Source organism: Empidonax traillii, unplaced genomic scaffold, assembly GCF_003031625.1.
Source record: "Empidonax traillii isolate 1590-97213 ecotype Southwest subspecies unplaced genomic scaffold, ASM303162v1 scaffold733:size745334, whole genome shotgun sequence".
NCBI classification, from domain to species: Eukaryota; Metazoa; Chordata; class Aves; order Passeriformes; family Tyrannidae; genus Empidonax; species Empidonax traillii.
In genome coordinates, this window is record NW_020955926.1 from 567,661 (window position 1) to 590,904 (window position 23,244).

Sequence of the window (23,244 nt, forward strand, 5' to 3'; positions counted from 1 at the left end):
AGGCCTGTCCCCAGGCTGCCACTCTGCAGGTTGCTGCACGGGAAACTGAACTGACCTTCAGATGACAAGCTGTTACCTGGAAAACATGAAATGAAACTCGGTCCCCACACATTCAGAACAACAGCCTTACACCGAGTTTTCTGGTTTAGTGCTGGTTCTCCCCTCTTTCCACCCACATATACCAGTTTCTTGCCTGCCTACAAAAACTTAGTAAAACGTCCTGGGAGCAGCAGCTTTCCCAGGGCAAAGCCAGCAGCACCAACACAAATACTTTACTCTCATTCCCGTTATGAGGTTGCTCCCATCTCTTCCAACTGGGTCATGCTGTTCTACCCTCCTGCCCAGGAACTTGAAACAAATTAATGACATTATGTTCAACACAGAAACTCCTTCTTTGAGGGATCTGCTGCTCTCATTCTCACTGTAGCTGCAGGTTTCTCCAGCATAACAAGACCTGACTCTTGCATTAAAAACCCAATCTTTATCACGCTGCTCGTCACAAGCTGTGCCAGAAATTTGCTCCTGAGCCTTGTGAGAAGCTTAATCCAGGAACTTTCTGGGCTTCTCAGTCCTCTTGGTCTTTGACCTCAAGCCAACCTGCCTTTATGCTGGAGCGTGGTGGACCTGAGGAGGCCTGAAAGAAGGTGACCTGTATTACAAAGTTTCACTCAGAAAGGACTTTAAGACTGCAGATTTTTAAAAAGTTCACAAAGCAATGACCTCAAATCTGCTCTTTGTGTAATAACCTTGCTTTGTGCACATCCTGGTTACTCTCTCTGTATTCTGGTGCATTACAAAATCTAAAAAACCTTTTCAAAGCTTCAGACATTACATCTTGGAGCAGTGTGGCTACAGGGAGCTGAATTATTACTATAGATTACTATACTTAGCTAGGATCTATTTTTTCCTTGGGAGAATCCTCTATAGCTTTATGTTTTACAGTCCCCTAAAACTCTCACAGGAAACATTACCCTATTGTGTCCAAAAGTCACAATAGTGGGAAAGGATGGAACTGAAATAGTCTCCCCATCACAAAGCTGGTTCCTGAGAAGGCGCCCTGAGTTTAGCTGTGAATTAGTAACACCTCCCTCTGAAATCCTTGGGAAGGTGTTATTTGTTCATTAATATCTAACAGCAATACACTCAATTTGCCAACCAAACTCTGGTTGAACCCATGGGCTTCTGCTGTTACACAGGAGAACTCCCACAAAGCTACTCTGTCTAAACATGATGTTATCAATGGAGTATTAAAAATCTCACTTTGCAATCCAAAGCCGTGCCACTCGTTTGTTGTACAGCACATTCAGCTTAAGGACCCACTTCAGAATTAAAATAACCTTCTAAGAACCCTGCCTTTCCACTCCAGTAGCTCCAGGATCTGCACATTTTACGAGAATATCATGAATCCTCCAGTGCTGGTGCTAACACAGAAGTCTGTGCAGTTATAGCAGAAATGCATCTGGAATTCAAATATTCAGCTCAGAGTAACGTTCGTTCTGCTTTGCACACTCACTCTATTTTTCTGGCAGTGTGCAGCAACATTTAAAAGAAATAAAAAAAAAAGTAGGCAACTGTATCAGAAGATCTATTCACTGGATGTACTGACCAAGTTGGCCAAGGCAGGGATGGGGGAAGAGAGGGAGAGAGGAAGCTGTATTCAATCTCAGGCCCTTGCTACAAACGTTCTCTTGTGTTCCAGGATAAATAGAGGTGTGTTAAAGGAATTTGAAAACCTCAAATTAAGGCAGGTTGCAAAATAAATGGTGAAACCCACAAGCTCCTTGCTGGCCCTGACATTCATTAGCATTCAGATGGTGCAGGCTAAGAGAGTGATGCCAGCAGAAACGTTGCAAGGGAAAAGCAGGACCAGGAAAACACAAATCATTTTTGTTTACTTTAAAGGGGTTTTGTGAGCACTCTAGGAATGGAACATTTCATTTGCGTAGCACGAAGGAAAAAGAAAGAAGGGTTTGAACGAGTTTTCGTTACCCAAGTGCTCTCGGATTTTTTTTTCCTCCACTTTTTGTTTTTTAAGTAACCAAAAAGCTTTTCCTCGAATATCCTGCACCCTTGACATTTCCACAGCAGAAAGACTAACAAAGAGAACCCTCTTTGCCATCTGAGGGAGGTGCTTCACAGATGTGCAAGAACTCCTCCAGAGGCATCTAGGCAAGAGCATCCATCTTCAGCTGGCACTAACACCACTACCAAAAGGCCAGAAAAGCCACATCTTCTACATCTCCAGGTGAATTAAATATAAAGCAGACTAATGAAACAAGCTGATTTTCATAAACAGCACCACGAGACAATTAAATCTTCCCCCACGTCAGCCAAACGCTGCTCGCGCTGTCAACAATGGCAACGCTCCCGCTGACCTCAGAGGAGGGGCTGGCTCCTCTGCTCTGCTGAAAGAAACCTGTGGCTGATTGCAGCCAGAACTTACTCAGTTCAGAGATGCTTCCAACACACGTTGCCAGCAGGGACTGCTCCAGGGTCCGCAGCTCCAGCTGGGCATACGCGTCGGCCCGGCCGTCGCTGCACACCGAGCCGTCGTTGTAGGGGCTGAAATAGGCAGGGAGGGACAGCACACCTGGGGCAAGAGCAGACAACAGAGCTGTTAGAACTGAAGCTACAGGTGTGCCAAAGCAAGTCCCTCCAGGAGAACTCGGCACCTTTCTCGGGGGACCTGAGTTCTTCTGACGAGTTCAAAGAAAATCAAACGGCACCATAAATACCCTTGGGCCGGTTGAAACGGGGGGAAGCGGGCCCTGGGGAGCGAGGCTGGGTGTTTCTCCAGCCTTTAAAAGCTCAGAACAAATTGCAGCTGAGATAAAGCTACATGAAAAGCTTTGGTGAAGTCTCCACTCTTGTTTACACAACAGCCCTGCTGCACACGCAGCTGGCTGGGGAACAGCTGTATGCAGATTGTGGGATGCAGGGGCCTGATCTGGAGAGATGGGGAATAGCCTCGAGTCCACTTCAGGTAGCTGAAATCTCTGCAACCCTGCAAACAAAACCAGGGGCTGTGCCAGCCCTTTGAACCTGCCACTGCAGTTTCAAGTGCTCAGCCTGTGGTTTCTACATGTGCAAAGCCCTGGGTAAGCCAAGCGACGCCCACGAGTGTTGAGGTTATATTTTCATCTCTAGAAATGACCCCTGTGTGAGAGAGAGAGAGATCAGAAGATAATCATATTGCACACATGCATTTACCACACACACACTCCTTCCATCTCCTCTTCTTGCATGCATTACTATGCAGTCATTGATGGATTTGCAGTCAGTTTTGTTGGTTGTTGTTGGGACCCCATCCTACTTTGTGCACACTCCTACAGCTCATGCAGACAGTCTCTAACAGGGGCACTCATTCACTTTCCCCAAGTCACCTTTCTCACCCCTTATCTTTGGCTGACCATGGCAGATCTGCAGCCACAATGCAACTCAGTGCAACGTAAAGATCAAAGAAAAATATTCCTTCCCTGCTTTCCTCCCAGATATCCCTTAGCTGAATAGTTTTTCCTCCAGTTGGCCAGCTGAATTTTGTTGCCTTTTGGCCACAAGACTGTTCAGTGTGGCATAGGGAAGGGGGAATGTGACCTCTGGAGCTCGTGTGAGACAGGGAGCTGGGTCTGTGATGGGAGCTGGGGTGGGACAGTGACCCTGGGGTGGATCAGATGAAACCCAGCGTGACACTGCATCCACAGGGTGTGTGGACTCCAAAAATCTGCCTGCAGTCACTCAGCCAGTATTCCTGTGCCCTTGCTGCTGCCACACTCTCAGCTGTGTGTGACTGCTGCCCCATTTTTAATTACAGATCCATCCTGCAATTCCAGCAACACCCCCGGCCCAACTTTTCCCTGATTTCAGACAGGGATGCTAACAGCCACCACTGCCTGTGCTCTTACCCTGCTGCATCCTGTATTTTTGCTCTTTACCTTTGATCCATGCACAGCCACACCAATCCATTGCAGCTTGGACCCACATTTCCTTCCACCCTTCACCTCCCGACCCCAGCCCGGTCTCAGATGTGGAGATCCTTTGCTCCCGTGGCAGTGACCTCCTGTCTCACCGGGGCTGGGTATTCTTGTCCAACAAAACCCCGCCAGAGGAACGGCAGCACATTGTACAAGACCTTTTGTTTCTTTGTCTTGATGTTTTCTTTTGAGATTTTCTGCTGCATTGATCTCTCCTACCCTTTTCACATCCTCTTCGCATCCTGCTCGGTGGCGAAGCCAAGGGCTGCATCAAAAACTTCCTGGACATTATGAGAATAAGGGAATGATTTATCCTCTTGTGCTTCTTCACTGTACATCACTGTTAGTTAATGGAGAACACTCTGCCAGTGCCCTCTTAACCTGAATAATTAGGAAGCTGAGGCTTTAAGAGCTACCAGAAGTGATGCATGCAAACTAGAGGAGCTTGCTTTAAATACACTACACAGAGCCTAAGCCACTTCCTTTTCCATGCCAAAGCTATGAAAGGATGTTTGAAAGGCATATGGATTGAATTTATGGCAGAGGGAGAATGAAAATAGACTGATTTGTCAAAACTTTCAAATAGAGGCACATAATTCTACAGAGGAGAAAACACAAACTGGCAGTTCCATTAGTGGGGGGAAAAATGGGGCACATTTTCTCTGCCAGCCAGTTCCAGGCGGTTCTGTTTTCTAACAAGGAATTAAAAATAAAGATTTGCAAAGGGATTGAAGTTGGCTCCCAGACACCACAGCATTTTCTCAGTTTTTCAGTTAACACTTTGCCAGGTGGTGTGAGGAAACAGCGAGGATTTATTTACCTCTGGAAAAACGACTCACACAAGATGGTCCTGGATGAGATTTATGTTGTTATCAGCTGAGGAGCATCCTCAGAATGTTGTAAGGAAGTTACCAAGGCTTGGGGCACATGCCAAAGCCTGATGGTGCCACCGGGAATTTTCCCTGGGATCGGCAGGGGGATGAATCAGGCCCTCATCACATAAGGTTTCAAAGACTCCCCATGTCTGACAGGTCTTGATAGGTACGAGCAGTCACACCTCCCAAAACTGACTATGAGACAGAGACAATGTGACTAAACTCTACTTGTGGGTTAGAAACATCTTGCAGCACCCTGATCAGGATTTCCTCTCTGCATACACTTCCAGTGGAGCTGAAAAAGCATCATCTTTGCTCTTCAGATCAGAAATTCAGGCACAAAGACATTTGCAGACGAGCTTTGTCCACTGGTATGATAATTAGGAACAGGACTCAATCATTTACATCAAATAAAAATAGTTGTTTGATAGCAGACAACTACCTTGTGATGACTATTTACACCCCACACAGTGGATCCTGCTCTCCTGCCTCCCAAACCAAGGAATTTGCAGTCAAAAGGTGTCACAATGGTATAAACCACAGGGGCAGTTTCTGTCTGACATTCACATTCCTACATTTCTGAATTTATGGAACCACTGCTTTAATCACGACTGGCTAAATAAGCAAAACTAGAATTGAAATAAATCAATCCACGTCAAAACACTCTCTGTTTGAAATCAAACCTTCAAACTGCCCACTTGTTTCCTGACTTGCAGAAATATGTTTTCCCCATAAAACAACAATGTGAAATAGCACATGATCACACTGCAGGAACGAACTGCTCTTACAGTATTCACTCTGTGTTGTATGTCCTACGCATCCCTGGCTGTATCCTGGAATTCTGGACACTTTTTTTTTTTTTTTTTCCAATTAACTAATATTTCAAGCATAGGATCCAAGCCCGGGTGAAGTTAGGGAGTTACTTAATCTATTAATTTGAGCATGGCTTAGCTCAAACCTCAGCAGAAGGAGCTGAGAATTCACCTCTCTAGATTGGTGTGATTCTAGATTAACAATTTGTTTCTCATATTTCCACAGGCTTTGAAACAGCAGCTGGAAATAAAGGCATATTTATTCTGCCTCAGTTAAATATGAAACCTGCTCATGAGCACTTGCTGCCAACCATCTTAAAAAGGCAGTCACGACTGGGTGAAACTCCAGTTAAGCAGTTCCTTAAATTCAAATTATTCTGCTCACCCGAAGAGTTTGAAATTGTTGTCTGTAATTTGATGCTTTTTAATAGCAACTGAAAATGTTTCCAGTCTGAGCAAGGTCCAGGGAAAAGTCTGTTCACACTCTTGGACATCTTTCTGCGTCAGGAGGTGCAGCAGCTCTGGGGAGAGCTCTGGCTTGAACTCCCACAAGCAGGGCTGGGCAAAACTCCTGGGTGGAAGGTGTCCTTGCCCATGGAAGGGGCTTTGGAACTGGATGATCTTTAAAGTCCCTTCCATCCCAAACCATTCCATAACTCTGTGATTCCCCGAGCTGGTTCTGTTCTTTGGGTGTCACAGTAAAGTAAATGCAGAATTTTACCTGAATTTTATTTTCAGGTTTGAATGTCTAAAAACCTTATTTCAAATGACTTTCCAACTACCCACTGTACCTTCACACTTCCCATTGTTTGCACGTTACACTCGTGACAGAAGGACTCTCCATGATTTTTACCTTGCTGGAATGATTTTCTCTGGCCTTTCTCTCATCTGAACCCTTGATGTTGGCAGACACCCTCCCAGTGATTAACTCATCAGCCATTTGATGGCTTTCAAACACTTCTCTGATGTCTAGAGGTTAAGATGGGGCCACTCACAAGTGGCAAAGGGCCAAGGAGACTTGGCTTTTGGAAAGCACTTGAGTTCTGCTGTCTGGGATTCCTCATGGAAATTGCCCACAGTACTGACTCCCCTATTTCAGAAATGCACTGGCTGTAATCAGGACAGATTAGGCAAAAGATCAGGAATACAATTAGGATAGGGGTTTACACCATAAATTACTGCCACAGAAAAACTCCTTTTTCTTTTTTTAAATATACCAAATAAAGTCCATAAAGAGACAATACAATGTGTATCGATTTCTCCCTTTGGCCAGAATAAAACCAGGTTTTTTTGGCAAGGATTCTCTGTGTGTTGTGTTTTCATGGCAGTTACATCAGCGGTGATTGTTACTGAACACTTCCATAATACAAATTACAACAGCAGGAACAAAAGTACCTATTTGGCCAAATGAACCAGAAAGCCTTTGGAAAATTCCGGATCACCTCCATACGTGATAAATTGTTTCTAAAAGCCCCATATGTGAAATGAGAACTGCTGTGAGTATGCTTGAAAAATGTATCAGGGAACCGAGTGAGAAAAACTGGTCTCCAGCATTGGTGTGTTTCTGCAGTGTTTGGCTCGTGATAAATTCCACCAGGAACATTCCACGGGGTGAGAATGGCAGCTGATCCCACTGAACTGAGCTGGGACTTGGAAGGCCAACATTTTGAAGGTGGTGACCTGATTGCACTGAATCGGAATGGCCAAATCCCACCGACTCCAACGGGCCCATCCACTGCAGCTGCTGTTCCCACGCTGGAATTTGGCCATGACACCGGGGTGGCTGTCACCTCGCACAAAGTCCTGCAGTTCCTCATGGCAAGGAGCATTCAAGGCTCTCCTTGTTCTCCCTTCCCCATTCCACCACACAGCACAATGCCCTGCAGTTCCCTCTTGCCAATCAGCTCTGAGCACGGAGCACCACCAGGAATTAATGCCAGTTCCTGGAGCTCTGTTTTCCTCTCGCTGACCTACTGCTGCCAGGAAAGCTCAGCCCTCCTCTGAGTTATGGAATGAGACGGGATCATTTGGACAGAACATAAACAAACTCTCCCCACCTCTCCATCAAACAGCGACCGAAGTGTTCCTAATAGAACCCCCTCAAATCTAAACACACCAGGCCCTATAATCAACTCCAGCCATGCTCCAGATTGTGAGAAAGGCTTGTGATCAAGAAACAACGCAAGTAATTGCTAACATATAGGAAAATAATGTGGCTCCTGCTACAGGGCAGGCAGGCATCTCTCTCAGTTTGTCAGCACACAGTTCCTTATATCTGTGTCCACATTAAACAGGAATTGTGTAACTGGAACCAGGAGGAAAAGCAGAGGAGGGAGGAGCTTCAAGCAGGAGGGAAGACCTTTAAATCTTCTGCAAGTGCTCAACTGGACCTCTCCTTTGCAGAGCTGATGTCCTCACGGAACGTTTCTGGACAGATCTGGGGTCCTCAGTCTTGGACTGACTGCTCAGATAGACAATGTCCTCTTCAAATTAACAAACTGTGGTCTGCCTGGACTTCAGGAGTGTTATTAAAAATATGCTGATTAATGCACACAGCCTGGCCCATCCTGCAGCTCAGTGTCCAAAAGCACTGCCGGACTGAAGCACCACAACACTCCACAGTGGAGTTGTTCAGCACTCTCAAACCCACCATCCCTTTTTCCTGGGGCACTGCACCCTGAGGTCCAAAAGCAGGGAAAACAGTGGAGCTCACAGTTCACAGTAACTGCCCTTCCAGGGAAAGGGCAGGAGCCCAGGAACACTCCCCACAAACACTGAAATGCCTCCTTAGTCATCAGTAACTCACTGTCCCTGTCTTCATCCCATACTTGGAAACGTTCAACAATTTTGCCTCCCTTTTGCTGTGGAAATGGTGGAAGCTGGAGGGAAAAAAGGTAGGAAGTGCCTGTATTCTATTTGAATCCAGCTGTGATATATGGGATTGCAAATCACTCCAAATGGAGGAGAAAGGCCTTGGTTGAGCACCGAGTCAGTGTTTCCTGAGTCATTAATCCCACTTCATATCCCTGTGGGCTTCTGGACAACCACTAAGCTGGCCTGGCCCCAAGCAGTTAATTGAACATGAGCACAGGGGAGCAAATCCTTGGCTTACATTGTGATGGCTGCCAAGAAACACAGCACAATGACTGTCCTCATTCCCAGTTCCTAGATGGAGAAGCACAGACAAAAGGAAAAGAGGCGGCTACGGATTCTGTGCGTCAGAACCAGCCCTTTGCAAAGCCCAAACCTGCCAGTTCAGAATCCCTCTGCCATCAGAAAGGGGCCAACCCCGCTCCCACAGCCTGGATCCAAGATTTGAAATAAATGGAATGATGGTGAGGGTTAAGTCTGGTTTTGTTGAACTACGCTTCCTATTTTATATGTCATCATAAAAGACCTTTGAGATATAACCTGTAAACATGACCAGTAAATGCTTCCTGGTGTGATGTCCACAAGTACTTTGGACAAGGAGCGTGTGTGCCTAAAATTAGGCTGATCCATTAGAATTTGGCACGTGTGGTTTTTCCAGGCACTGGATCTTCCACACAGGGTCCAAGGACAGGTAGAGACCCACACTACAATAATATCAGTATCAGTAAATCCCCAAATTATCAACAAAACCATGTTTTTAGGGGTCTTGTTTTCAGGCTCCAGTAACTAAAGAGAAAACCCCATAATGAGCTATAAATATCAACGAACAAAACAGGGAAAGTTTTATGAGGCGTGGTATAAATAGATCAGGAACACTGTGAAAGAAATACAAACCCAGAATTCTGTGCCAAAAAATGACTGTGGGCCAACAGGAGGAAGACTTAGAATTAACCATTTGGGTAAACCTTGACCAGTCCACTTTATCTCTGTGTCCCAGCTTATCTGGAAAACAGGGATATTGCTTCATTGCTGTTAAGGGTTCTTGCTTCATTTCTCATTATCATCTCACTCCTTCACGCTGCTCCACATCTCAGCAGTGTTCCCATTTCCCAGGTGTGCCAACAGGACATTTTTTTGTCCCTAAGCAACAATCCATCTTTCATTGACAAGGCCCTTTTTACCTCCAACAATCCCACAGCTCTCCCAGACACAGCTACTCCCGAGATGAAAGGCCACAATATTGTGACGGTACATAACTGCACCTCAGTGGAGCTTATGGTACCAGAAGAGGAGCTTTAACCAACTGAGAGTTGGTTAAGAATGGCAAAATTATTTTAGCCCACTAGAGATCTGGATGTGGATGCAATACTGGAATACTGGGACAGTTATTCTGAAAAACACAGAATAAACACCATGAAAAATTATAAAGAAGAAACAACATATATATATATATATATATATAAGAAAGCTAAAAAGATAAACCTTATTTTTTAAAGAGGGAGAGAGGTAGGACAGGTAAACAGGGGCAATTACAAGAGTCCTTTGGTGGCATTGCTGTGGGGATTAGAAAGCTCAGGGAGAAGAAGTTTATATCACCTTCTCCATTCCCACAGAATTCTTTAGAAGTCTACAGTTTAGGTGCCTATCCAGTAAAAACAGCTTCATCTGGTGTAACCAGTGGGACTGAAGCAACTGCAGGCACCAGCTAGAGCCCTCCTAGCCTCTACAATACCCTCTTCTAATCCATTCCTTGTTGTTCACTGTCCTTCCTGTGCTATGGCCTTTGAATCGTGCCCAGCTCCCCAGATGTGGTCTGAGTGAGCCCTTTGTACGTGCCATAATGACCTCTCTCTGCTTGCCCTCAATTCTCCTATTTATACATCCCATGGCTGTGTGCTTGCCAAACAAAGAGCAGGGTAAATTTATATCCTCTGTCACTCCCAGTTCCTTTTCGTATTCCAGAATAACCCAATGCAATCCCTCCTCAGCTATTCCCAAGGAATCTGCTGGAAGAGCTCCCTCTATGTGACCTCTGCCCAGCAGCTTCTTTATCCAGGTGAGCCCTTGTCCCGATGAAATCTCCTCATCAGCATCCCCTGGCTGCTGCAAACATGCCATTAAAACAGAATTTTAGAAACTGTGGCCACTTAATAATAAACATCGAGGCTGCAATTACATCAGTTAATGACTTCAAATATCAGAGTGTCATAAGAACTGCTTACTCTGAAAAAGCCACGGGGAAATGGGGACCCAGCAATAACCAACCTACTGCTCCTGAACGACTGGAACTCTTTAGGACTGTCTCCACTAGCTGTCGGCTGCTGCACAGCTTGGGTTTTGGCGGGGTGAAATATGCATCTGTCACTCAACATAAAATTGAAATTTTATCTAAGTGAAACACAATGCAGCCACGGGACCATAAAGTGTGACCTCAGGAGGGCAGGGCTGGGAGGCTCGCTGGGATGAGCACATCCATCCCCTGCCTGCAGACAGGAATGATTCAGGTTCTGAGTCACCAGCCAGACAACACACAACTTCAGGTGGGTGTATCCTGGGCTGTTCACAGACAGTGTATTGTAGATTTGATACCTGGGGTTTAATCTCCAATATCATCGCTGCAGAGCAGTGAATTGCTCACACCGGCATTTACGTGCATGAGCAGTTCATGAATCACAATCGCTGTCATTCTGCCCCCAAACCTGCCTCGAGCCCGGTATCAGTCCAAGCTTTTGGGACAAGACAAACACAAACCTCCACCACACAGATAACGAATGTTTGTGTCTGCCAAGCACCATTAGGCAGGGTTTGCTCTAGAGGAGTATTTCCATGGCACTACAGACGAGCTGCAATTCTATCCCAGGACAGAAGCGATTCCTCTTTTAATTTCCTCAAACAAACACTTGGAAGTACTTGGCAGTTTTTCCCCCCCAGAACACAGCGTATCAGTCTCTTACTAATGACAGCATTTCACAACTTTCTGCTTCCTCCCATCAAAGCATCCCGGAGATCCTGTCAACAATGACCAATTGTTCGGAGCTGAGAAGTGGAGTCGAGGAATTCCACTTAGTCACCCACTGCCCAATTTTGCCCTCTATCTTTGCAACACTTCAGCCCGCTTCTCACATCGTGTGTGGCACCGAAGGACCATCTCACACCATCCACTTGGCTTTCCTGGCTTCCAACACCTATTTTACTCTCTGCCCCTGCATTTGAATCCATCTCTCTTGTTCGCCATCACCTATTTATGCACTCAGGATTCGGCCTCTAAAGGCTCAACACCAGCTCCAAACAAGATCTGTTTCTGAGTGCACCCTTCAGGGGTGGCAGCACTGTAAGAATTTGGCAATGTTTGCAAGCTGGAGGGGTTTTTTCCTCCCCTTCATGGCTCTGGCCTCTCTCTCTCTCGTTGCATAAGTGCCAAATGCATTTCAAAGTCCAAGCCTCTTGGTTGCAGCCATTTATAGTTGGTATAAAAAGCATAACTTGTACACTTCCATTAGAGCCCTAAATATAACTGCCCTGAGCAAGCACTCCCTGGTCAAACAGTACCTCTTTGAATCTTGTTTTCAAAAGAATCCCGTGGCCACTGTATTATTTATAGACATTTACATTAAGATCTGAATGCTCGGTGAGGAAACCACTCTAATGGATCCCCAGCATTGTTTTATAACCCAGAAGAAAAGCCATGTATTTTTATTCTAGAACAGCAATTTTTTTTCATAAGTATAAAAGTGCCAATATTTACAGTGCTCAGACAGGATGGCCACGATTCTTTGAAGAATTTGGGAACACTACCACGTTTCAGTTTTCAAATACAGCAACTGTGTAGAGGATGAAAATTAGAATCTCGATCTTGCATTTTATTTTAAAAATATATTTTTATATCTTTATTACACCCACGCACCAGATCCCCTTCACTGACAGCAAAATAACAGCTGGAAAAACTTTTTTTCTTTTATAAATAAGTATCTTTTATAAATAAACTTTTTCTTTTATAAATAAACTATCATAGTGTTACCTCTGTTTATAAAACTTCTATAGTCATTATCATATAAAATAATCTTTGTTTTTTTCTTGGTTCTTTGCTGGTCTACACTGTGATTTTCTCTCTGAGGGCAATGTGCAGCATCTCCACTGCTGCAAGGCAGAGATGCACAGCATGGAAATACTTACAAAGCAAAGGTCCATCCCACATAAATAATCCCATTCCACAGAAGTAATCACTTTTAGGATCCAGCTGTTTGCATCTAACCACTATACTGAAGCAATATTAATAGCTTTGATTACTGCCAAGAAAATAATGTCTTAGAAGGTTTCTTAAATTTATCATGGGATAAAGCAAAAGCCAGAACCATGGCAGAGGCAGATCTGGGGAGGCCCAGCTATCTAAGAATACTCTTTTCTGTTCCTTTCACCAAATTATCGAACAGTTTGAATAAGAGACTGTTCTGTTAGAACAAGCTGGTAAAGGCTAAAACAAGACTGCCCTGCAGCTCCACTTTGGGAACTGCAAAATACAGATGGGAGTAAAGACTGGAATAGGAGATAAGGAGCATCACTTGGATCTGACACCCAGGTGGCTCCACCATGTAAAGTTATTTGGAATTCAAATTTGACTTTAGAACTATCTTTTCTTCCCAAAAGAAATACATCAGTAAAAGGGTGGGGAAAGGAGCACACAGGAGACTCAGAGAGGCTGGAAACAGATACATGGAAGAAGGGTGGTGGAAAAGGAATAGAAAAAAACAAACAAACAAACAAACAAACACTGTGATGAAGAAATCTGTGAAAGGATGGGAGAGCCCTGGGAAACAGTCTAATAAGTAAGAGCCAATTCTGCACCCTGATCTTGGATGTATTTTATTTTTCCTAAAAGTTTTCAGGGTCTTTAGGAACATGTAACACTCTATATCCTTTAACCCCCAGCATCATTTGTCTCCCTTCCACTCACCTCGTTCTCTGGGAAGTGGCACAACAAACAAAGGGTGATTGAGCAGAGCTGGACATGCCCCTGCTCAGCCCTGCTGGAACCTGATACCCACTGGAGCTATCTGGGCCATTCCATTGTACCTTCATTTCAGGATCACCATAACAAGATACAAACACCACAAAAGAATCCATTTTTTTAATGCTGTGCTTTGAAACCCGAAGTTACCGGGGTTTGGTTTATTTTTATGGTTCTTCAGGGCGGAATAATCAGACAAACAGAAAAATGCTGCACTCTCTTAGCTACCTATTTTCAAGATGATCTTCACCTTCCTGCCCTATTCTTACTAATAAATCACTGATTTACTGTTAGGGCCCTGCAGGCCCCACCACTGCTTCTTCATCTCAGTGGGAGCCAAATGATGATTGAGATGCCAATATATTAGGCTGGTCCGATTCAAAGCAAGGATAAGGAACAAAGCATTCGTGCAGAGCAAAGATAAATGAATATAAATCAAGTGCTGAACCATTTTCTGTGATGGATTAGCACCTTTCTTTGACCTAATAATGTCAAGGGGTCTCCATGCTGACAGCAACTAATGTGGAAATCTCTGTGCTGTGCAAAGCTGGGAGGAATCCTGATCTCCAGCTGCACTTTTACTGTACTTGTATTTTGCTGGGTGCTCCACTCAGATGTGAACAACCCATCTCCTTCATCTCACCTTAGAAACATGACTACAGTGCCTACCAAACTGCCTCTAGAGTATAAGAGATTGCTTTCACTCTGTCTTCGAGTTTCTCCCCGTAAACCCATTTTTACCAGTAAACCAGCACAGACAGCACTGACCTAGGCAAGGACTGGATGGAAAAGCTTTCTCAGTATCTCATGGAATCACAGAATGGCCTGGGTTGGAAGAATTATCTCATTCCACCCCCTGCAATGGGCAGGGACATCTTCCACCAGCCCAGGTTGCTCCAAGTCCAGTCCAACCTGGCCTTGGACACTTCCAGGGATGGGGCAGCCACAGCTTCTCTGGGCAACCTGTGCCAGGGCCTGCCCACCCTCACAGGGCAAGATTTCTTCCTAAAATCTAATCTAAAGCTGCTGTCTTTCACTTCAAAGCCATTTCCCCTTTTCCTGTCACGCCAGGCCCTTGCAAAACATCTCCCATCTTCCTTGTAGGCTTCACTACAGGTCACCCCAAAGCCTTCCTTCGGGTATCTGGCGATGCTGTCAAAGTATAAAAGTACACAAAGCCAGCAGCAAAAAGCAGATGTTTGGATCAAATCTGGCAACTGCAGTCTTGCCAAAAACAGATGACAGCAAAAAAATCAGTACACACAGAGAAAATGTGCAGTAGCCAGAACCACATTATATAGTGGTTAAAGACCCATTGCATCACTGACTGGTGGCAAAAGGTGCAGGTTTAGAGAGCAGGAAATACATCAAAGTCCTGCAGTTATTGTAGCCTCTACTATTGGCATTTTCCAGATGCAGAAGTTGTCTGTGACCTGTCCAAAAAAAAAAAAAAAAGAGCTACGTTTCTCCTGTGTTTGTGTTTGCAACACGAGCCCCTGTGGTACATCTTGGATTCCTGGACACTTGGGTCAGTAAAAGCAAGGTTTTTGTGTCTGGGCTGTTCCCACAGCTCACTCTGGATCCTGGGGCAGACAGCCTGGGATGCTCAAATCACAGCTCTGCCATCAGCCCACCCCACAAGTGAGTGGCACTTGTCTAACCTGCTGGACCCCAAATCACCTCTCACCCTCTCTGAAGAGCTGAGCTGATGAAAGATCAACTTTATAACGTGCCTCAGATTCCACCCCTGCCTCCACATTCCCCACCCCGTGCAGACTGACAGATAGGAGGCACTATCTCAGACAGACCTGAGGCATTAAAAATGAGCTGAGAGCTTGGTGCCACGTTGTTCTGAACTCCCTCTGAACCCCTTCCAAGGTGAGAGAGCAGCTCTGCTCCTTCCTCCCTCCTCTGACATGACCCTTGTGTTCCCAGCCTCTGCTTTCATCAGAGATGGAATCTCCTTCCCTCAACAGGCTCAGCTTTGGTAACACCAATCCCCTCCCTCAGCATCAGCGCTGCATAAACACAGAAATGCAGATGCAGGTGTAAAAGGGGCAACGGGCACATGTTTGGGGGTAAAAGGGGACGGGTGAATCCGCAGCACTCCCACTTCAGCTCAGCTTAAGCTGCCACAAAGTCACACCCTGACAGTGCCACCAGGTCTCGCAGGAATAACAGAAACTGCTAAAATACCGAAAACCATAAATTAAGTAGAACCCCTTAAATTTAATCTCCTGCTCTCAGGGAAAATAGTAAAGGACTTACTTTTAGAAATTGGTAGAAAACCTAATCCGCAGCTTTGGCCTTCTGAAACCAGCTGAGTTTGCCAAGTGCAAGGAGTTGTTTATAAGAAAAGAAACAGAGAACTGGCAACGGTTCCAGAAAATTTATTATGATCCACCTGACTGTAGCCAAGAATATTACATCAGCCCAGATAGCCTGAGAACTGGAGCAATATTGCTCTCAAATTAGCAACTTGCTTGGTACCACAGGCAGGGAGAAGTGGTTTTGCAGGAGGTCTGGGTTCTGTCCCCACCTCTGGGAGCCACAATAGGCAGATCTGCCTCTCTGCCTCTGAATTTACTCCCTGTAACCAGAAACAAAGGCATTTCTTCTCTTTACTCCTAAGGTTGGGTTTTGATGGGTTGGTTTGTTTTTTAAAGATATTAAGATTCTTAGGACAGTGAGCACCTCTTACACTCCCAGAGCGTCCTGTTCTTTCTCAGTTCATGCTAAAGAGGGATTAACACGAGGTAACTTCAACCCAAAAGCCACACAGAGCCACTGGTGCTCATGCTGAGTTAGACTTAAGTATAATCCCAGCGTGCTAAGGAATTCTGTGTGGTGCCACGTTAAAAAAGGAAAACACCACATGCAAAAAGATCAGCTGAGCTTAAACAATTCACAGATCACAATTAGAGAACACCTTTCCAATATTTAGACAATTTCACTGCAAAAGAAAACACAGCACTGAGTAGTTACGAAGTGACAGCTCATCTAATAACCTCCTCTTCCCCACTGCAGCTGCAGGAGGATTTCTCTCATTTAGCACCACTGATAAATTACCTATTTTATGAGAGCCTAAGAAGCCAAGACTCATAAACTCTCTGATGGAGCTGGCACACCACCATTAATTCTGAGGAAGTCTTATGGATTCCTTTTATCCTGAAGCATCCGAAAGAACTTTCTTATATATTAAACAAGGTGTTTTCTCCCCAATTTTGAACCATTCATTTATTTACTAACGTGGTGTCTTCGCATAAAACATGCAGACATGCACTCAGAGGTGCAACTGCTCAAGCTTACATCACTTGTTTTCTGAAAGCTGGAATTTTAATCAAACATCCTGATACAGTTTAGCAGGACCAGTATCTTCACAACTGCTCTAACTCATTTAACTCTGGGTAAATACTGTGGAAATACAAACTTTACTGTCACATTACAGAAAAAAACCCCAAACGTCTGCAATGGAGAAAGAGATGGTAGGAAATTCTCTGCTGTTTTTCTTCAAGATTTCTTCTTGTCTGTACCTAAATACATTTGGTAATACGTTTCTTCTTCACAAGTAGGATCTTTAGGTAAATGTAAAATGGATTTTTTGGGAAGACTTTTTCTCCCTTCTCTCTCTCTCCCTCCCTCCACACTGAGCATCCTGATGAAGGAAGGTCTGAAATGAGGTTCATCTTCTGAACGTTCAGCTCTTACAACGGGGAATCCTCTTAAGGAGCTCCAGTAATCTCCCATTAATCTCCCGCCAGGGTTAAAAGTCTGGGGCAAAAACATAATCCCTTCATAATCCCCCATTTGGGCTGGGGGAAGTGCCAGGATACAACACTGAACCAAAGGCATTTGGTGCCTGAGCTATAGTTTTCAGTAAATAATCAAATATCCAGAACAAAGGGGCTCCCTCCAAGTTCTCAGCATACCCCTACCCTATATATTCCCATGAATACCAAGGGCATTCCCAGGTGGAAAAATACAACAACTTCAGCAATCTCATGCACTGACTTGAGCAAGAACCACTGCTGCATCCAACCAGTTCTTACAAGCTTGATCACATCATCCATAAGGCCTATGTCAGGTCTAAATCACACCATAGTTCATATTTTGTGTAATTTTTTACCTCTACAGTACATAAACCTCATAAGCAAATAGCTAATGAAAAGCAGAAGGCAGGAAATTTTACAGGGCAAGCAGAGGTCATCTGTTTCAAAGGGGTCATGTTGTCATTTTTATTTCAGCTGCCAAACGTCTTCTCCACAAATAAAAGCGCATTTGCTGCATCAGGTTTCATTCCTAATTTCTCCTTCTGAATGTTATAATGAAAGGAGATGCACTTCAGATACATCAGCATTTCTCTTTTCCTCAGCAAGCACTGAGGAAAATGTTGGGGTTTAGGAGCTTTTTTGTTTGTTTATGCCCTTTATTTGCTTTTAACCTGCCTGAAATTGAGGTTTGGATTTCAAACCATCACTGAAAGCTGTAAAGGAACACGTGGGCCCAGACACAGTATATCTGTCACAATTTGGTTCAGATTTAGGCTTCAGTGAAGAAATCATCGCTGGTTTTGTTTTTCTCAGAAGAAAGGAGGGACAGGCACCACAGCCCTTGCCCAGCATCATTCCAAGACTGTGGTGGAGCAGTCCTGGAAGTCAGGCACGCTCCAGGGAAAAGGGTGTGAGAACAGAAAGGGGAATCAATAATTCTTCTCCTGTTTGCACATTTATGGTGACCGTGGGGCACCCGGTCCAGTGTCCAGGTGAAATCCATCTCCCTCGAGCAGATTTATGCAACACCCCGCAGGGCACCTGGTCGACAGCCTAAAAGCTCGAGGCATTCCCATATGGATATGGTTTATTCAGTGTCTTCAGCTGGGAAATACAACAAAAAAAAATAAATCATTTCAATGCTAGAGTCTATTTCAGTGTTGTTTTGGTTACCCTCTGGCTTGTTTTCTTTATGTTCCCTTTCTCCTAAGGGACAGTGCCAACAAGACCTGCGCCACGACAAAAAAAAAAAAGCATGGAACAGTCTAGAAGGAATGGACACATTAATTCTGCCACTCATACTTTCTCCCTTCCTTAAACAAGCATCACTGTTTTGCTTCACGGCTTCTGTGCACCAGACTAAGGGTTCCAAGATTTTTCCACAACAACATCCAAAGCCCTGCTCCAGCCACGGTACTCGGGATGATTTTTCCAGTGCACACATAACTCCCCCAGCTGACTCCTTTCATTTCCAAGTTATTGTACCATTAGGATGACAAGCTGAGATTTACGACACTGTAGACGTATCCTAAATAACCCAGAGAGGTGCTGACATTCCCAGCTCTGGATGGGGCCTGTGCAAACCCCTCTCTCCTGCTGGAAGGACAAGCTGAGATCAGATGGATGCGGAGCTTTTCAGCAGGGACTGATTAAAAATAAAAAAAAAAAAACTGGGGGAGGGGAGGTATTTTGAAGAAAAACTTCTCTATTCTCAGAAGAAAAGGAAGACTATTTTGAGGCAGCTCTATAAACCATAAGCTGTGCTGGAACACAGTGGGAAAAGCCTTAGCAGGCTGTAAAGGCAACAGTAGGTTCAGTACATCGCTCGTGGGACCCGGCAGCAGAAACACTGCATTTATTCCAGTCTGCCACTAAATCATGTGACTGAGGCACTTCCCTCAGCTTTCTCATCTGTTAAACAGTTAACAATCCCGTTTCCCACAGATGATGCCTCGGAGATGCTTGGAAAACGCTCCAAGATGCAGAGGAAGGAAGCGGCACAGCAGACAAAGCTCTCAGTCTTCCCAGGGAAAAGATCTGATCCTTGTGAACACTAAACCCATGATCCACTGAGACGAAGGGCTGCTGTTTTATATAAAATATAATGCTGTATATAAAACACATACTAGATGTCAGCCTCTTCATAATTCTGTTTTTCCTCCAAAGAACTCTCGAGGGAAAAAAAATGAACAACAAAGAGCAGGACAAACCCTCAGCAAACACAGTCAGGACAAAGTGAGCAGCTGCTTCAAGACAAGTATTAACCTGAAAAACAAGCAGTTTCTTGTCTACGGCAAGGCAAGTGTTGCTGAAATTACAGATTTCTGGTATTCACAATTAAAAGTGACTCCCAACCTAAGCAGGGACAAGGGAGAGCCAGGGAACAGCCCAGGAGTTCTGTCCAGAACCACCACAGAAGCACAAGGGCTGTGTGTTGCCTCTGCATTTGTGGCAACATCTGTGCTCTGATGGAAATGCAATCTTTCTACAGTGATAGAGAACATTCCAAAACCAATTATTCAGCAAAGAAGCTGTTCTACAACAAATTATGAGATAAGGCTAAATCTATCTGTGCTCTCCCAGGGCCTTTAAAAGCCTGAAGGGAGATGAAAGACAAGCCAGGGCATGTCAGGGGAGCAGGCAAATGACTTAAAGATCACCAGTTACACACAGAATATTCCCTTTATTGCCAGCGTATGACCAGAGAGGAAAAAAAATTAATTCAAAAATAAATCAATCTGTTGTGGTTAGACTAAGAGACACCCAGCTACACCAGCCATCTTCACTTTGAGCTTCAGGACAAAGCTGCACTTTGTTTGGAACTCGGAGCCTTGCAGCAAGAGATGTCACAAGGTAGAGTACAGAAGGGGGTTGTTACAGAGCCAGGGCATTATTACCCTTCTGGGATTATACCCCCCACTTGGGACATCTGACTCCGTGTCTCCTTTTCCACACCCAGCAACTGGGAAAAAAATATGGTTGTTTTTATGAAATATTCACATTTTCGACAGGGGAGAATATATTTCTGTGTAAGGCTCAGCCTCTCTCTGAGCAAAGAGATTTTCTGTTTCAGAATTACACTGTTCCAGATGAAACAGGGAGAGGGAAGTGAGGGTGCTGGGAGCAGTGGATGGAGCACGAGTGGGAGCGTGTCCCACAGGAGAACAGGTTCCTGTGGGTGCCCCGAGAGCAGAGGCTCCAGAGAGGACAGTTGCCCATAATCCTGCAGTGAGTAATGAATCCACACAGCTTCCAGCCAGAGCATGTGATCCACTGCACTTCCCAGAGGAGGAAAAGCCTTTCCCAACTGGGCTGAGCTCCACTCACGTGTTCCACCATCACCCTCCTGCATGGAACCAAGCCATACTGAAATTCCACTTATTCCCGACCTCACTCTGCCTGGGACTTAAGCTGTCACCTTGAAACGAGAGTTATTTCTTTCCTTGCAGTTTTCCACATCCCCTGCTCGGTTCTGAGCAGCTCCAGCTCCATCTGACACCAGTGACATCACCCCTGTGGGGACCTGCCTGGGCCTGAACTGCAGACCAGTTTGTGACAGGCACAGCCATCCTTTCAGAGCAACAGCCAAAAAAAAAAAAAACCCAAAACAGGGCTTATCTTGTAAAACACTGATTTTTACTTCAATTCCAAAGCAATCCCTTCCAAAAATAAAAGGCAAGTAAATGGTCAGTTCAGCTCCTCTGCTGCCTTTCCCAAGGTCATGACTAAAGGCTGACAGGCTCAAAGCCAGGCTGTGAAATGGATAAATTGCCCTTCCCTACTCTCTTAAAATGTGTAACATCTTGGCTTACCCTCGTGCCTCTTTAATCTCTTTGCTGCATTCATACAACCTCCTGACCAAGTAGATTGCAACTGCCGTTCCACAGTCCCTTTTTTTTTTCTTTAAATAAGCAATCTTTGTTCATTTTATTCTTCAGCATCATCTGATTCTGCATTCTGGAAGCGGAGTGATTTTGGAATGCCCATAAATCACACCACAAACTAGCCTAAAATAACTTCCTTTTTTATTATTATTATTATTATTGATTTGTTTTGCGGTCTATTAATGCAACCATCTTATCCTGCCACGTGTAAAGTCTGGATAGGTATCTGTTTAAAAAACAAAAACCATGAAGAAAACAACAGAAAACCCAGTTTCTACCTCTAGCTGATACTACTGGAAGCAAAGGCTGAGGAAGTTGCAAGGAGTCAGCCCATGACGTCATTTCTACACTAAAATGAAGTATTACAGCTAACAAAGAAAAAAAAAGCTCTCCCTAAGAAGCACTTTCTGTATTTTGCTTGTGAGATCCCATCAAAACAAAGCCTTGTGGAAAGGGGAGGAAAAGGTTTTGTTCACCGTCAGTTCTCGTCCACTTTTCGTGGTTTACCAGCCACGTTTTTCTGCTTCTCTGCACTTGTGCTTAGGGACAGAGCCTTGCAAAGAATAAAGTGGTTTAAATGATTACACAGAGTAAAAATTCAGTGGGAATTCACACAATTCACAGCGGGCCACCTGAATTACCTGTATTTCAGCCCTCTCCCGAAGGATATCACCAGGTGTCTGATGTGGACCTTCTCCTGAGTTTGGAGTCTCCTCCTGGACAAGAGGCTCACATTCCCTGGCCAGGTGACTCCAGCTGCATCAGCACCACCCTCCCAGGCCACAGCTCCATCCCAAATTTGCCCTAATGCCTCCCAGGTGGCCACTGAAGATAAGGAGCAGGATCCTGTCCCCAGGCAGGCAACATGCACAGCCTCAAACCCCGAGAGAAGAGGAGGCAGACAACCCTCACGTTGAATTCCTGTGAGAAACCACCCTGCCCTGCTGCACAGGAGGGACTGGGGGTAGAGCTGGGATGTGAGAGGAGCAGTTTAAATGAACACACCGAGTCACTCACATCACATCAGGGCTTCTGAAGCTACCTGAAGGAACGGCATCTTTCGCACAGGGGAGTTACAGAACCTGCAGGAGACTCGTGTTAATAACTTTATTGGAGTTGGTAGCTGAGGAAGAGAGGGAACAGCGTGGGGATGTGGTGTAATTGCACCCTGGCTTAGGGAGGAAAGACAAGGCTGTGCTCTGTGTGCACACACACCGAGAAAAGGAGAAAGGAAAGCCAAGAAACCTCGTCAGAGCTGACCACACTCGCCTCCCACAGCTGAGGTTTCGGGCCACTCTTTTTACTACAAAAGAAACAAAATAAATATAAACACAGCAGAGGATTTCTGCGAGCTCTGTGGGTGTGGGAGCGGGACGTGTGTGACAAGAGCTGGTATCACAGCAGGGCTGTGAATCACACGGCAGTGAAATGAGGAGCTCCTGCCCAAACAATGCACACAGCGTTGGACTGCAGGTCGTGCAGGCAGCAGCCCTGAGCTGAAGGATGCAGAGCTAGAAAACCTCATGCTGCTGATAAAAGTAAAGTGTCCCCCCACCAAGACACAGTGAACAGCAGAAAAATGGGCTCAGTAACGGCCACACTTTACCTCTGAGACCAGAACCTCAAATCTACAGAGAAAACTTTGCCTCCTACTTCCCCATCCCTCTGATGGAAACCTGCCCCAGAGCCTGGAACAATAAAATAAGTAAAAAACATCAAGTTCCTCCCAGATGTTTTTGAACACCACCAAACTGATATTCTACTCCACTAAACTCCTAATTTTGTTGTTTTCAGTCTTAACCCCAACTAATTCTTTTAACAGCCTCTAAAGGCATCCTCTTTACCAGTTTCCCTTTAGCTTTCAATCATTAAATGCCAAAATCAGTGTGCTACCAGTATTCAAAACACTGTTCAAAACCAGAAGACCCACCTTCCTTCTAGAAGGATAAAAGTCCAAGTTGAGGACTTTTTCAGCTTTAGAAAAGAAATGGCAAAAAAAACCACAAACAAAACAAAAAACCCAAACAAACAAACAAACAAACAAAACCCGAGGCAG

General features: G+C 44.9%; 1 protein-coding gene across 2 annotated transcripts in view; it reads right to left on the reverse strand.

Annotated features, from left to right (window-relative positions):
• ABTB2 (ankyrin repeat and BTB domain containing 2) overlaps positions 1-23,244 on the reverse strand; it is a 111,233-nt gene that overhangs the window by 38,364 nt on the left and 49,625 nt on the right. For both annotated transcript variants that reach the window (XM_027900475.1, XM_027900474.1), the window contains exon 3: positions 2,444-2,590. In XM_027900475.1, the coding sequence (XP_027756276.1) occupies positions 2,444-2,590 (147 nt within the window). The remainder of the gene's footprint in view (positions 1-2,443; positions 2,591-23,244) is intronic.